Source organism: Prorops nasuta, unplaced genomic scaffold, assembly GCF_024137725.1.
Source record: "Prorops nasuta isolate Cenicafe-Biocafe unplaced genomic scaffold, Cenicafe_Pnas_1.2 PNAS00010, whole genome shotgun sequence".
Taxonomy (NCBI): Eukaryota; Metazoa; Arthropoda; class Insecta; order Hymenoptera; family Bethylidae; genus Prorops; species Prorops nasuta.
Window position 1 is genome coordinate 6,144,187 of NW_027116807.1, and position 14,510 is coordinate 6,158,696.

General features: G+C 37.7%; 2 protein-coding genes across 8 annotated transcripts; both read right to left on the reverse strand.

Moving 5' to 3' along the window:
- Positions 1 to 28: 28 nt before the first annotated feature.
- Adcy2 (adenylate cyclase type 2 Ac76E) lies at positions 29 to 10,236 on the reverse strand. Its single transcript, XM_066732986.1, has 13 exons — positions 10,097 to 10,236; positions 8,176 to 8,372; positions 6,011 to 6,586; positions 5,829 to 5,935; positions 4,537 to 4,935; positions 4,323 to 4,455; positions 3,721 to 3,800; positions 3,544 to 3,649; positions 2,968 to 3,026; positions 2,714 to 2,884; positions 1,913 to 2,281; positions 1,340 to 1,583; positions 29 to 943 (listed from the first exon to the last, which is right to left on the reverse strand). The coding sequence occupies exons 1-13, from the start codon at positions 10,107 to 10,109 to the stop codon at positions 278 to 280; spliced, it is 3,120 nt and encodes a 1,039-aa protein (XP_066589083.1). The 5' UTR covers positions 10,110 to 10,236; the 3' UTR covers positions 29 to 277.
- A 134-nt stretch (positions 10,237 to 10,370) lies between these two features.
- E(z) (histone-lysine N-methyltransferase E(z)) lies at positions 10,371 to 14,231 on the reverse strand. 7 transcript variants are annotated; one of them, XR_010823201.1, is made up of 12 exons: positions 13,771 to 14,231; positions 13,396 to 13,709; positions 13,078 to 13,323; positions 12,783 to 12,999; positions 12,606 to 12,629; positions 12,333 to 12,433; positions 11,690 to 12,242; positions 11,323 to 11,613; positions 11,049 to 11,231; positions 10,793 to 10,958; positions 10,593 to 10,732; positions 10,371 to 10,512 (listed from the first exon to the last, which is right to left on the reverse strand). XR_010823201.1 is itself a non-coding variant. In XM_066732990.1 (12 exons), the coding sequence occupies exons 2-12, from the start codon at positions 13,904 to 13,906 to the stop codon at positions 10,672 to 10,674; spliced, it is 2,292 nt and encodes a 763-aa protein (XP_066589087.1). In that variant the 5' UTR covers positions 13,907 to 13,997; positions 14,090 to 14,231; the 3' UTR covers positions 10,550 to 10,671. The 7 variants fall into 7 exon arrangements, 5 of the variants coding, with proteins under 5 accessions (XP_066589087.1, XP_066589086.1, XP_066589088.1 ...); XR_010823202.1 differs by having other exon boundaries at positions 10,389 to 10,492; XM_066732990.1 differs by lacking the exon at positions 10,371 to 10,512 and having other exon boundaries at positions 10,550 to 10,732; positions 13,771 to 13,997; positions 14,090 to 14,231.
- Between the last annotated feature and the right edge of the window lie 279 nt (positions 14,232 to 14,510).

The following is a 14,510-nucleotide window of genomic DNA, read 5'->3' on the forward strand; positions in this document are numbered from 1 at the left end:
ACCGATACATTTCATCCAGCTGTCCATCCTTGAAGATGATGAAAGAATTCTAGAAGCTTTGTTCAGAAGCTTTCCTATTTCACTTCAACTGTTCATTCTTAAAGCATCGGAAGCTCGAAGCTTTATGTGTAAATGGATCATTTCACTGTAACTGTTTGTTCTTGAAGAGTTACATTCACCATTATAAAAGATTCTGTATATTCCTGCTGGTGAACAGTCATGATGGATAAAATCAAGGATCCTGTTATCTCTAATAATATTTTTGATAAAAGGACGATCAAAGTTCAGCTCCAGTGGTTCCTCCTTGATCCTTGTCATCAAAAGGAGTTTTCACGAAGTAAGTTGTAAGGGTGCCTTTTCCCTTAACAAAAGTAGGTCCACGACAGGTACATTGGTATCCAGCTTCCATAAGGATCTTAGCAGTGTCTTCTGTAACTTGAAGCTTTCCCATTTCACCACAGCTGTCCATCCTTGAAGCCACGTTCACAGTATTACCCCAAATGTCATATTGAGGCTTCTGTGCTCCCACCACTCCAGCTATCACTGGACCATGATTCAGACCCATTCTGAGTTTGAATCTTTGAAATGATTCTGTATTAATTTGATCAAGGACATTCATCAAGGCTATCGCGAATTCAACCAGAACAATTACGTTGTGATCTTCCTGCTGTTTTGGCTGATCTCTTCCAACCTCGTTAACACCCTCCTTGCCAGGACTGAGTCCACACGCCAGCATATAAGTACTACCAATAGTCTTGATCTTCTCTATGCCAGAAAACTTGGGCTTCAATAGAAGCTTATCGAAATCACAAATAATCTCATTCAGAAGTCTCAAGCATTCCAAGCCTTGCTTGTTGATGTCAGTCTCGTCGTAAAATTCTTTGTAATTGGGTATCGATGCAAATAACACTGCTATGCTGTTGTATCTCTCGTGATACAGATCCTGTAGAATTAAGGAACGATATAAAGCAACCTGACAGCACACATAGTGCCAGTAACATTCCTGAAACGTGTCAAACTGATTTCTGGAACGTTTTTAACGCTACACTGAGAAAAATTATTTAATTCAAATAAATGATGCCTTGAATAGTCCCATTAAAATTGTATACTGCAAAGTTAATAAACTTTGATTCAAATGGATAAAAATTGTGTTTTAAATCAAAAGAATTTTTATTTAATTCAATCATCAGTTAATTTGTTAAATCTAAGTAAATTATTTTAGCAAATTGGGACTATTTAATTCAACATTTACTTTCATCAAGTATATTTTTCTCTGTATTTTTATAATTATCATTTGTACAGTCATTTCTCTATACTTGTATTATACACTATACAATACCTGTGTCGTTCGAGTAGCTAAAAAGTGCTCTGCTACGTGAGCTGGAAGTATATTTTCCAATAGAATTTTATTAATGCCTCTCATGGTCTCTACTTCATCTTGTTCCACTCTCAGCTTGCTCTTCCAAAGAAAGTCTATTCTCGAGGTAAATTCCATTTGGCGATCTAGCACGTGCAGTATCGATGTAACCAATAATAATGAGTATCCTGCTTCGAGCAAAGGATCAACCAGAAGATCGTCATTGCTGTGAAGAAGAAAAATGACAAAATAAAAACCACGAAGAATTTGAAAAGAGTCATAAAGTTATTATTCAAAAAAGAATTCTCTCCATATTTATATGTTAGTACATTTTATTCTCAATTATTATAAAACTACAATTATAGCTTCTTGATTAATTTTCCAATATTTTTACAATTTAAATGAACTATTCGATCAATATTTATTATAAATTTGCAATAAAATATTTTCTTGCTCCAAATATTAATTCTTGAATTAATTAATTTTTACATTTATCGTTATAATAATATCAACTAATATTTCTCTGCATAGATAAGAGTCCAGAAGAGCGTATACCTGATTTTGTTTGAAAATCCTGGAGAAAATTGCCAGAGGATTAGCAGTATCACAATGACCGACAGCAACATGACTGTCAATTTCAAGAGACAGCCTACCCTCAGATAAGTCCAGCCAATTACGAGTGCCACTGCACCGCAATATACGTGTACCATTAAATTGGCATGATTGTCATCGTAATGATTCGCATCGAGCAAACCGATGAGAGAGGAGAGTACCGCCAAGCTACTAGTGAATATATATATGCTTATTCCGGTGAATCTTCCTGGTAGCCAGAAGCGTCTCGCTTTACCACCGAACCAGCAGAATCCAGTGATGATGGAGAGACATGCCAGGCCCATGGCGAAGCAACCATAGACGAACATGCTTCTGAAAAATTGTGATGATTCGTTTGATGTGAATATATGTGTGAGAGAGATAGATAGATGTATTGTGAGTGTGAGAGAGAAAGATGGATGTATTTTAAGAGTGAGAGAGAAAGACAGATGTATTTTAAGAGTGAGAGAGAAAGATGGATGTATTTTAAGAGTGAGAAAGAAAAATGGATAAATGTATAATAGATGAGTGAAAGAGCTAGTAATATTGTAGGTCGAAGAGAGATAAATGTATTCCAAGTGTGAGAGAGATAGATAGATAGATGTATTTTAAGTATGAGAAAGAAAGATAAATAAATATATAATGGATGAGTGAGAGAGTTAGTAATATTGTAAATCGAAGAGAGATAGATAAATGTATTCCAAGTGTGAGAGAGATTTACAGATATATCGAATATATACACGTGTGTGTGTAATAGAGAGAGACCTAGGTAGATGAGCGATCTGCATAGAAAACATGACGACGTAGATGAGATTAGAAGCGAGGAGGTAGCAAGGATACTGCTCGTCCCTTTGCTCTCTGTAACGAAGCTCTTGATTGGCGTCCTTGAACCAGTAAACAATAGCTGACATTTCCTCGTTGCCGGTGCACCATTGCCTGCGCGCATCAATCGAATTAGCGCGGTCGACGCTCACGCTTACTCGCGAATAAAAAACTCAATTAGACCGTTTGAGGCTTACCTAGCTTCGAAACAGCCAGTACCGCTTGATAGCAGGTTGGATTCGATTATGGCGATACTCTGAAAAAAGAAAATAATTAAAAACAAAATGAGCCAGCGAGGGAAAGTGAGGAAAATTCAACCAGACAAATTTTTCAACCTCTAAACAATTTTTCATTGCAATAACCAGCACAATTTATCGGTATAACCTTACGACCTTATTGCGGAGTGCACCACCCCCCATATTAATTTTTAATATCGCATATAAACAAATTTATTTGCTACTTTCAAATTTTATTGATACAACCCTGTGACTTCATGATAATTTTCAAAATACTGTAAACAAATTCATTTTCTTCCAATTTGATTTTTCACAAAGAAATACTGATCCTGTATTAATAACAATAATAAAATCATAATTTTAGTATTTTTTTATTCATCTGAGAAAAAGTGACCTTCGATGATGAGAGCTTATGTAAAACTAGTCAAAGTTTAAAGGTTTAGAGTACCTCCAAGTTATTTTATATGGTTAATTTTGGTGATAAAAAAATGGTTGAAAATTTGTCCGAGTTTTAGTTGAGTGGAAAAAGTCTCTCACTGTAAGCCCAATGTTCTTGGCCAGTTGTGCCTCGGCGATATTGGCGAACGGTTTATCGGCCCCCCAGCATTCCACGTATTTGGTCATCTTGCTGCTTGGTCGGGATCTAATTGAATTTTCAACGTGAACAGGCAGCTTTTTACGAGCGCGAACTTAATTAAAGGATGCGGTGCGCACCTTGATGGTACTGGGCCCGGAGTCGGAGCCGGTAATCGAGCCTCGCCGATCAGTTTTGTGCTCCTGTCGTCCGTCGAGCTCTGAAAGCAACGAGCTCTTTATTATACTGTAGCTATAATACGCTCACTAGGGGGGGGGGGGGGTTGGATGGATGAGGTTTAATTATTCTAAACGGGGGAAGCTCGGTAGGCATAAGACATAATTGAGAATATTGCTAAGTGAGGTGGTATTGATAAATCAGAGAGAGAGAGAGAGAGAGAGAGAGATGGGTTTTGTTATTATACTAATGGTCAGGTCGAGTAGGTATAAAGCATATTGGCAAGAATATTGATAAACGAGGAGATTTTTAAATCAAAAATGGATAGATGAAGTTTAATTATTATAAATAGAGGAGACCTATTAAATATGAGCGTTGTAAATGATAAAATTGTTAAATGAAACAATATTGATAAATCAGAGAGAGAGAGAGAGAGATGAATCTCATTATTATGCAAAAGCAGGTCAATCAAGCATAAAAAACAAGCAAGAATATCGATAAATGAGGTGGTTTTAACGAGTGAAAACAAAGAAAAAAATAAGAAAGGAAGAATATTATATGCAACCTCGGGTGGTATTATGAGATACGTTTGGACTTTGTGTTGCGCCAAATAACTCTCGCGAGATTCCCCGTTGCCCGGTTCCACCTCGAAACGGTCCCCCAGTTGCAAAAGCGTGGCCTTCGTTATGTGCACCCGACTGACGTTTGCATGGAAAGAGAAACATTGGTCCGGTTAGTGGAAAATTGCGAAATATCCGAAATCGCGACTGGCGACCAACCCTGGCAGTCCTCCGCTCTCCATGTGGTTGGCCAGTGTGACGTCATCGCTCCAAACGTCAAACTGCCACTTCCTGAGGCCAAGCACACCGCACAGCACGTTGCCAGTGTGGATTCCAATTCTCATGTCGACGTTGAAGCAAGTGGCCTCACGCACCAGCCTTATTGCCTCGATCATCTGCAGGCCCATGTTCACACAGTTGTAGGCATGATTCGGCCTTGACACGGGCAACCCTGATACGCAGTAGTAACAGTCGCCCAGTATCTTTATCCTCATGCACTGGTTGTCTTGAGCTATTTGGTCGAATCTGCCAAACAACTCGTTCAACGTCTTCACCAAATCGGATGCGGACAGCTGCTCCGAGAGGGGAGTGAAGTTCACTATGTCTGCGTAGAGGATGCTGAAAATACTCCAGTCTCTTATTATCGATTTATTATACAGTTGAATTTTGCTGATTTTTGTTTCAGATTTTTTTTTTATTTTCTGGGTTAATGGAATATCAATTCTTTGAATTCTTTTTATATACTTATTTAGAATTTCTGTATCAGCGTTTATTTTTGCCATCTTGCCCCAAGCTTCTACGTAGTTTAATCAATTTTGAAAGACGACCGTTCTTTAAAATCTTATTCATTTTTAGTGTGCAAAAAATATTCGTATCAGTTATCAAGGTTTATTTTCATTTTTTTGTGAGTTAAATTTAAGTTTTTAAAAGTTTTCAAAAAGACAGATTAGTACTTTGAACTAATTAATTCTTAAAATAACTTGGTCCGAGTAAGAGTCCTTATTAGTCTACCATTAAATTTTTACTGGAGCACGGATGTAAAAACTCGGTTACTTATAATAACTGACACTAAGGAGCAGAAATTTTTAATGGAATCCTCTCAAAGTCCCCCACCCTTATTTTCATTTTAAGAAACTTTTGGTAAAAATTCTAAAACCCAACTTGCTCCAAATAAAAGTATTTGCTATTGTACCACTAAATGAAACTTTTGGTAAAAATTCTAAAACCCAACTTGCTCCAAATAAAAGTATTTGCTATTGTACCACTAAATTCTCGCTAGAGAATGTACATAAAAATTCAATTAACTATAACTAGCAATAAAAAAGTCAATTACTTCATAAAACCTTTGCAAACCCCTTCTATTGGAATTTTAAAAATCCTCACTGAAGAATGCACCTTTATATCAAAATTCCATAAATAACCAATTTTTACGTCTACATCCTCTTATCTACTTTCTCTCCATAGTACCCCCCTATACACACACACACACACATTCTACTCAGAGACTTTACCTAACGTTATTGTGACGTTGCACGTACATCTCGTGAAATCTCGTTTGCTTCTGCTCGCTCGCTTCCTGGCAGGCATCCGCCATCTTCAGCATTATGCTCCTCTTAACCTGAGCAATAAAAGTCGAACGTTGCAGAAATCAAGTATTACAATTAATAAAAAGGAGAAGAAAAAGAAGAATTACCTCTGCTGCTATATAAGCAGGGATAACGCTCAATAATAATTGCTCCTGTTGCTCCCTCTCGCACTCGAGTTTTATTCTCGAGTCAATTACGGTTTTCGTGGCAGTAAAAGTTTTACGATGAGCAGTGGCTCTTAATATCCTATAGTAGAAGGCTGCGATTATCGCACCGAGAAGAAACACGCCTTCGACGACCAACCGTGGCCAAAGTTGGTGAGTCTCGTAGTAATTGGAGTTGGGGTGGAAGCCGAGCCGCGCGAAGATGTGGAGGAGGCCGAGGATGAAGGCAACGATCGTGGGCGAGGGGAGGAATTTATTGGTGCTCCTTAGGCCTGGCAGAGCAGCCACTATTGCCAGGATCGTCGCGAACAGTGGAATTATGGCAGCCAGTGCAACGCTACCCAAGCCCAAAATAACCGAAGCCACCAGCCCCACGAGCAAATATCTTCGTTCGAGAGATTTCAGGCTGGAGACGCTGGAGCTCCAAGTTGCCTCTAGTAAACTTACCACCAGCAGTGACAGAGACGTTAACAGCATTATTACTAACGTAGCAACTGGCATGAGTGATTTCATCTTCACCTGAAAGCATCAATTTTGCTTCTTTTTTTTTCTTTGTTTATTTAATAATTGTATTTAGGGGAGAGAGTATTATTTTTGGGTGAGATTTATATAGAGGTACTCGAAATTTAATTAGAATCTTTATATTTTTGTAATTGTAAGATTTTAGAATTTTGTTTGGGGAAATTTTTTTTTTTTTTTTTTTTTTTTTTTAGAGTTTTTTACGTAAAATTTTGCATTTTTATGGCTTGATAAGTATAGTAGTTAATGTTTTATCCCGTATGTGTCGTTTAGGTTGTTCCAAGTGAGATACTTTGTATGAATTTAATATGATCAAAGTGTTCTGTATGAATTATATTTAGAGTAGGAAATTATAATTAACCATGAAATATGGTGTTTACTGGGACGCGGAACGGACATGGTTATGGGAGTTTAAATATAAGCAGAAAAATGTGGGCATCCAGAGCGTTTGCACCTTTTGCGTTATACCCGTTACTGTCGATACTGTCGATACTCCCATTTCCATTTCCATTACCAGCAAAGCCCAACAATACTCGCATCAGCCGTCATTCTATCTAGTATTTTGCCTTATCAGCCAATCGACGTAAAACACAATAGGTTTGGCAATTTCACGAGGTTTAATTGGAAAGTGATGAATGAGTTTATCAGTCAAACGGATTTTATATATATATATATATAGGATATATATATATAGGAATGCATATGGTTGTAGTGAAATCATTTTTATGTGATTGCACAGAAGAAAAAGAAGAAGAAGATAGGCTTCACAGTGGGTAACAGGAGACATTCCAAAGCTTAAATCAGTTAGTGAAGATAAAATAGGTTTGAAAATTTCACGAGATTTAATTGGAAAGTCATGAATGAGTTTATCAGTCAAACGGATTTTATATATATAGGAGTACATATGGTTGTAGTCGAATCATTTTTATGTGATTGTAGAAGAATATAGGTATTACAGTGGGTAATATGATACATTCCAAAGCTTAAATCAGTTAGTGAAGATAAAATAGGCTTGAAAATTTCACGATATTTAATTGGAAAGTTATGCATGAGTTTATCAGTCAAACGGATTTCATGTTTATAGTATATATATATAAAAGTACACGTGGTTATAGTAGAATGATTTTATTGTAGTAATAGTAGATCAGCTTTAGAGTGCGTAATAGGAAACATTCTGAAGCTAAAACGAGTTAGTTGAGGCAAAGGAAAATAGACTTGACAATCTCACGAGGTTTAATTGGAAAGTTATGAATGAGTTTATCAGTGAAATGGATTTTACAGCAATATGGGAGTACACGTACATGCTGTTGTAGTTGAAAAAGAAGAAGAAGAAGAAGAAGAAAGTTAGTCAATAGAGGCAGAACACAATAGGCTTGAAAATTTCACAAGGATTAATTGGAAAGTTATGAATGAGAGTTTATCAGTCAAACAGATTCTACTATATATGAGCACGTGTAATTGTAGTTGAATGATTATTTTGTAGTTGTTTATGAAGAAAGGTTTTATATATCTGATGAGTGGAGTATTCGACTCAAAATCAACCAAAAAACAGGTGTTTGCCAATGGGGAGGGGGGGGGGGGGCACTTACACGATATTCGGTAAAAACGAATAACGAGATTAAAGCGAAGAGTGTGGCGATACAAGCGACCAGCGAAGTTCCTAGATAAAGGGAGCCAGTCAGCTTTCCTTCATATTTTGCGCGAAGTTCTTCCAATTCCTTAACACTTCCTTCTCCTTCCCCTTCGTTATCCTCCTGCTCCTGTGAGGAGGCCTGCGCTGCCTTATCTGAAATATTCGCTCGATAAATGCATCTCTATAGCCCCTTTGAGATATCCAAAATTCAATTAATTTTGTAAGTGAGTGAGAGTAGCGAGGCAATTAATTTCGGTCAATTCATATAAAAATCATATATTCTACCTTGATTATACTCAGTGACAAGTTATTATACATTAAGATATTATCAAAATCAATTATTTTTTAAGCGAATAGGAGTATTTTGATATAATAATTTTTTTTGTAAACTCTTTTAAAAATCAGATATTCCATCTTACACTTAGCGAAACTGTACTTGAAAATATTCAAAATTTAATGAACTTTACGTATAAGAATATTGCAAGCACAAGTATTTCTTATAAATTAACAGAAAAAAATCAAAGACCAGATCTTGATTACATTCAGTGACGCGACACGGCATCTCAAGACAGATATAATTTTACTGTTCCGCTGGGAGGGCTCGGTAGTTTGTTTTTTTATGGCAAGTCGTAAAAAATCGATTGTTAAAAATATCAGAGAGTCGGAGTGAAGGGACAACTGGGAATTATATACAGTTGTGTGACGAGTCGATATTCAATGAAAAAATAACAGGTGAAACCGAGGTACGCTCTATTAGCTGTAATTCGTAATTGTGTGCAAAAGAAGCGATATAGACCGATATCATCTCCGTGACTCGTTTTCCTCTACTTTCACACTTCCAGTGAAGGGAGAATGAAAATAGTTTTTGTTGGCGATTCGCCAAACGCTCAAAAGACCCGTCTGGGAATTCTCCTGCTACTCATAACGTTTATTCTCCTCGTTTCGCGCGCTCTGTCCCCCACACTTTAAAATCCCAATAAATACTGCTCGAGGTATTCGCTATTCGCGCTTTAAAACTAGGGTAGAAACATTTTCCGGAATATCAGAAATGTTGAATATTTGTCACGCGATGTGAAAATGCAATCTTGTTATTAATTCGATATGATCGATACTCGATTTATTCTCATCGCGCGCAGAGCACAGGAAATTAACGCTTATATAGTGGTACTATAACGTATTCTAGCTGTATTAATATTATACATCCAAGTATCAAGAGTCTCTCGTATCTGATCCATCGACATCTGCATCAACTGCAGAGCTGATGCATTGACAATTGTCGAGTTTGCTTTGATCGAGTTTAATTGTTGCGTCAAGCGCAGCGTAAAATGTAAATTTCTATAAAATCTATATATATATATATATATATATATATACGTATACATTATTGCTTTGTATAACCGCAAGACACATGATATCGCGCGCAATTTACCCTATAGCGATACAACGCAATCTCGCTCCAATTTCTTTGCTTCATCCCCCCTACCCTCCTGCTTCCATCCATTTTTCATCCCGTCTCACCCATCCCTGATTAAACCAACTCTCTGCATTTTCTCTCATTAAATCTTTCATCCGGTTTCATTTCAGTTTTTTCCTTAATCTCCCTCCTCACTTCTCTTTTCTCTTGTAGCGATTTTTTCTATAAATCATTCTTTGATCCATATAGCGACACTGAGCCATTCTTAATTCTTTCAAATAATTAAGATTGTATAATTTGATTTGTTTTTATACAATGTGCAGTTTTACTGCTGCCTGTCGCACCACATCCTGTTTTCAATTATAAAAATTGATTGGAATATAAGTATACTGCGGATATTGCTAAATATATCGCTGGATTTAATTTAATTAAATCCGCGCATAGAAACACGCGCTACACTCACCGTGACCCTCCATAGGAGCGATATACTGAATTTTATGAGTCGAAGGACGAAACAGAATTTTTTTCACTGTTTTTTTTACGCCAAATTATTTTTACACTGCAATTGTCATTAAAGTTTTTTTCTTGATTTTTGGCTCCCTGAGTGTTTCAATGTATTGTAATCAGGCACATTGAGCATGCGAATCAGTCGCGTCCGTTTCAGCGCTCGCCCAGTCCGCAACTGGTGGGTGGCTGATTGCTCACTGCTCTCCTCTGCTGGCTGACTGCTTCCTACCGAACTGAATTGCACGCACCCACGGTGCTCACCAAAGATTTGCTACAGTCTCTTCGATATAGTTTGCAAGATGCGCGTGAACCTCTGCGTGTATGATTATTTTAAGAAAGACATCAAAATAGTCTGGGCCATTGAATTCATCACTGAAAATTCGAAGACATGGGACAATTTATATAGGATAGAACGATTTGCTTTAATAAAAAAAATTTAATACAACATATACAGAGTTTCAAAGTGGTGCTCCGGCATCTCGTTAAAACCTGCATTGTCGTTAATGCTATTCTAGTGTTCAGGTACAGTAATTATAAAAATTCCATCTCGCGCTCGATTCCAACAAACTTCAACTGCTCCGTAGGGCCATATCTAAAAAATTTATAAAGGTTTACAGCTTAGGAAAACAATGAAATAATTGTGTATACTGACCTGTAATCGAAAAATAGTTCTTCTCCTGGCTGTATGGCCCTTTTGGCAAAGATACCGATTCTATGATCCCCATTGACCATCATCACTTTGGCGTAACAATTTGGATTTATCGAGTGATTAGCAAACCTGATCTTATTCCCTTTTCGTGTTGCGTCGACTACGAAATCTGAAAGATTTTGTTTTACAATTTAGAAAACTCGATCAGATTCTGATTTCTCTACCTTCTCTTGGTAAAAGGATTCTGTTCATCACTTACCATTATTCAAATTGAATAGAAAGCTACACATATATTTGTCGTATACTTTTCCACGTCTGTCAGCTTCATCCTGGCTGATTATCTCACCACAATATTCGGAGATAAATTCATTTTTGGCCGCAGACTCTTTCAGGAAAATTCCCCAACCGGCCACGTCAGACGGTGCCATCAAAAGATGTTTGTCTACAAATTACAAGACAGTTAATAATAATAATTCGCAGTTGTAATTGTGCAATACATTTACATCGAAGCATTTAAGAGATAATAAACTTACGAAGTCCTCTTTGCACGCTAACATTCTTGCATGATATCCTCGTGATATGGAACTGATCAGCACCACAAGTCTGACAAAGATCAGGATCGCATTCTCTAACAGCCAAGTAACAAGGGCACTGCTTAGTATTGCATTGGGCTTTACATCTACAACCGGGAAAGCGATTTTGACATTCGCTACTGCACTGACAGAATTTTTCGCAAAAGTTTTGCGCTTGAATGCACGGACAAGAATTATCGCACTGATGTCCCGGATGATCGCATGGAGCGAAATTGTGTACGTGATTCGCACCTGTCCAATCAAATTTTTAGAGATTAATAAATTATTCAATTATCAAAAATAAAATTTTACTCTACCATACACTTACCAGAATCCTTCTTCAATTGTATCTTTCTGCAATGCATGGACCAAAGCCTATGCTTTTTCTTCTTCTTACGAGGAGGGGTGAAGTCTTTCAAGCTCTCAACTGCTGGAATATCGGAAGCTTCCTTTTGCGCAAACTCATAAACCTCTCGACAAGTTTTGGTTAGCATGATTTGAGCAAGCGCGCATGGATTTCCAGGAAAAGCTTTGTGTAAAGCTCTGAAAAGACTCTGTTCAGATCCAGTCCAAGAAAATGCACTTTCTGTTTTTATCCTCTTGTCCAAGCCCAGCAAAGTAAACGGTGCTTGATTCTCCGGTTGAGCCTGTTCCTCCATCGTTGGGTCGGGCTTCGTATCTTTGTTCACGTTTTGCTTAAAGTCTTGACAGCTTCCGTTTTGACTATATTTGTTACTGTCATTGCTATCTTCGCTGCTAGCCTCGTTACCCGAATCTACGCTAGCTTGTTTCCGAACTTTTCTCGGTCCACCACGTTTCTCATCTACTTCCTCTTCTTTCACGTCGGCGGCTTGGGCTGCGAGCTTTTCCCTCATTCCATCCTGTTTGGTAAAGAAAGAGTAAAGGTTCTTAATTGCTGCTTAAAAAACTGTGACCTTATTTAATAATAAAAATGGTTGATATTTACTTACCAAATGCATATAACATTCTGTCCCACACGGCTCGGGAAATGGCTTCAAGTCGGGGCCCTTGCGTTTTTGTAAATTTGGCCCTGGATGGCAGACTTGCAGACCTAGTGCAAAAAAGCTGGTATCAACGTTCACGAAAGAAGAATATAAATTAAAATGAAACGATAGGCTGAGAGAAATGTACGATGAACGAGATATGAGGATATGGGCCCTTGGCGATGTGTCTGCGCTAAACGAACAAAGAAATTCTTATTCTTATTCAATGATAAGTTTTACCTTGCGGTGTCATCCCCTTGGCTGCTACGATAAATCAAAAGATAACAATATTACTGTGGCTATCAAATTTCAGAAACCAGAGAATAAAAATATGATAAAAAGAGAACTGTTTGGATGTGGGGAACAACGTTCGATAGAGATAAATATTCAAACTAAATAAGGATAGCAGTTACTCACGATGAAGGAAACAATCATATTTGAAGCACCTTCTGCAGAACAAAGTATGAAAAGAATGCATGGTTTGCTCCCTTGGAACACTTTTCGCATTGACACCATCTATGTTTGGCGTACATTCAGGTGGGAGTATATTAGGATCAGCTCTCTCCGTCAATTCAATATATTTTTCCTTCAGCTCTTCTGGTCTACCTTTATCAGGGAACATGCTAGATATTGCCTGTAAGATAAATCAATGAAGTCAATAAAGCAGATTACAAAATTATGTTTAAACTATGAACTCAAAGATATTACTCACATGAAAAATTTGCATAGATGGAAATGGAGCTGATTCTTTCTCCAGCTTTGTATCAGACTTGGTATTTTCTCCATTTCTCTTTTCCTTATCATTATCCTCCTTATGGTTATCTCTCTCTTTTGCTGAATCCTTACCCCTCCTTGGCTGCTCTCTTTCTTTATCCTCCTTTTCATAGTTCACCAATGCATTTACCAAATCAACAAATATAGAATCATCCATGAAACCAGATTCTCTATCGCCATGAACCTTTATTCATTAAAGATTATTATGTTTTCATTTGAAAAAGAAAATATACCATAAAAAAAAATATAAACTCACTTTTCCATCATAATTTTTTATCAACTCTTCAATAAAAGTTCCATCCTGATCCAATATCTCATCACCCATATAAGGAATGTTGTGCAATACAGTTTCATCTTCTACCATAAAGTTTTGTTGAATCGGAGCCCACGTATACATTGTTGGAATAGGAGTGACAGCATTAATTATTTTTACAGCACTTGTTTGAACATCCCCATCTGCATTAGTTACTTCAGCTTTTTTCATGCAAGAGACATGGGGAGGTATATCTTGCATAGCTAGCCACATTGCCTTACCATCCGCCCAACGCTTTTGTTCAGCCATCAAAAGTTCTATAAATGAAAAAGATAGAGGTAAATCTGTTGATGTCGAAGCCTAAAAAACAATACTAACCTGTCATAACCTTTCGGTTCTGATTCCAAGCAATTTTCACTTCATCGGCTCGTTTGTACCGTTTCATTTGGCGTAAACGCATGTATTCTGACTTTACTCGTTTCTTCCATTCCGCAGTAACTTTTGCTTTTGACATGTTGACACAAATAAATGCTGTCGACGCAGGTGTAAAGCCAAAGGCCAACGAGCAGGCCAATCTATTTTAGCCAAACCACAACACTGCAAGACTTGAACAAAATTTGTAACCAAATCCTACACTTTAGGCTTCATACAGTGTAGAAAAACGAAGCATCGAATGACTGCGTCTTGTAAAACTTACAGAAGTTGCAGGCACAGTGTTGCAATGCAGCACTTGCCGCTTGCTTGCCGCCACTTGCTGCAGGCGCTGCAGCTGCTTACTGAGGCATTCGCAAATCGCAATGCGAAGACAAACAGACAGACTACAGACAGAAGAGGCGAGGCGAGAAGCAACAGAGCTAGCAGCAGACGAAGTGGGGCCACGCCACACTCTCCACAGCTCCACAGTAGAGTAGAGGCCAGTTGAGCAGAAGCAAACGCTATCCACCAATAGCGGGCATTCAGGCAGGGGAGAAATTGAAAATTCGAGTTAGGATTGGACGAACGGTTTTAGGCGCGTACTTCGGATTAAAATTTTATGGTTGGCACTGTGTATTGTGCGCGTCAGCATAACGGGACTAGCAGGTTTACTTTCCATTTACAATTACTTTCTCTGTCTTGTT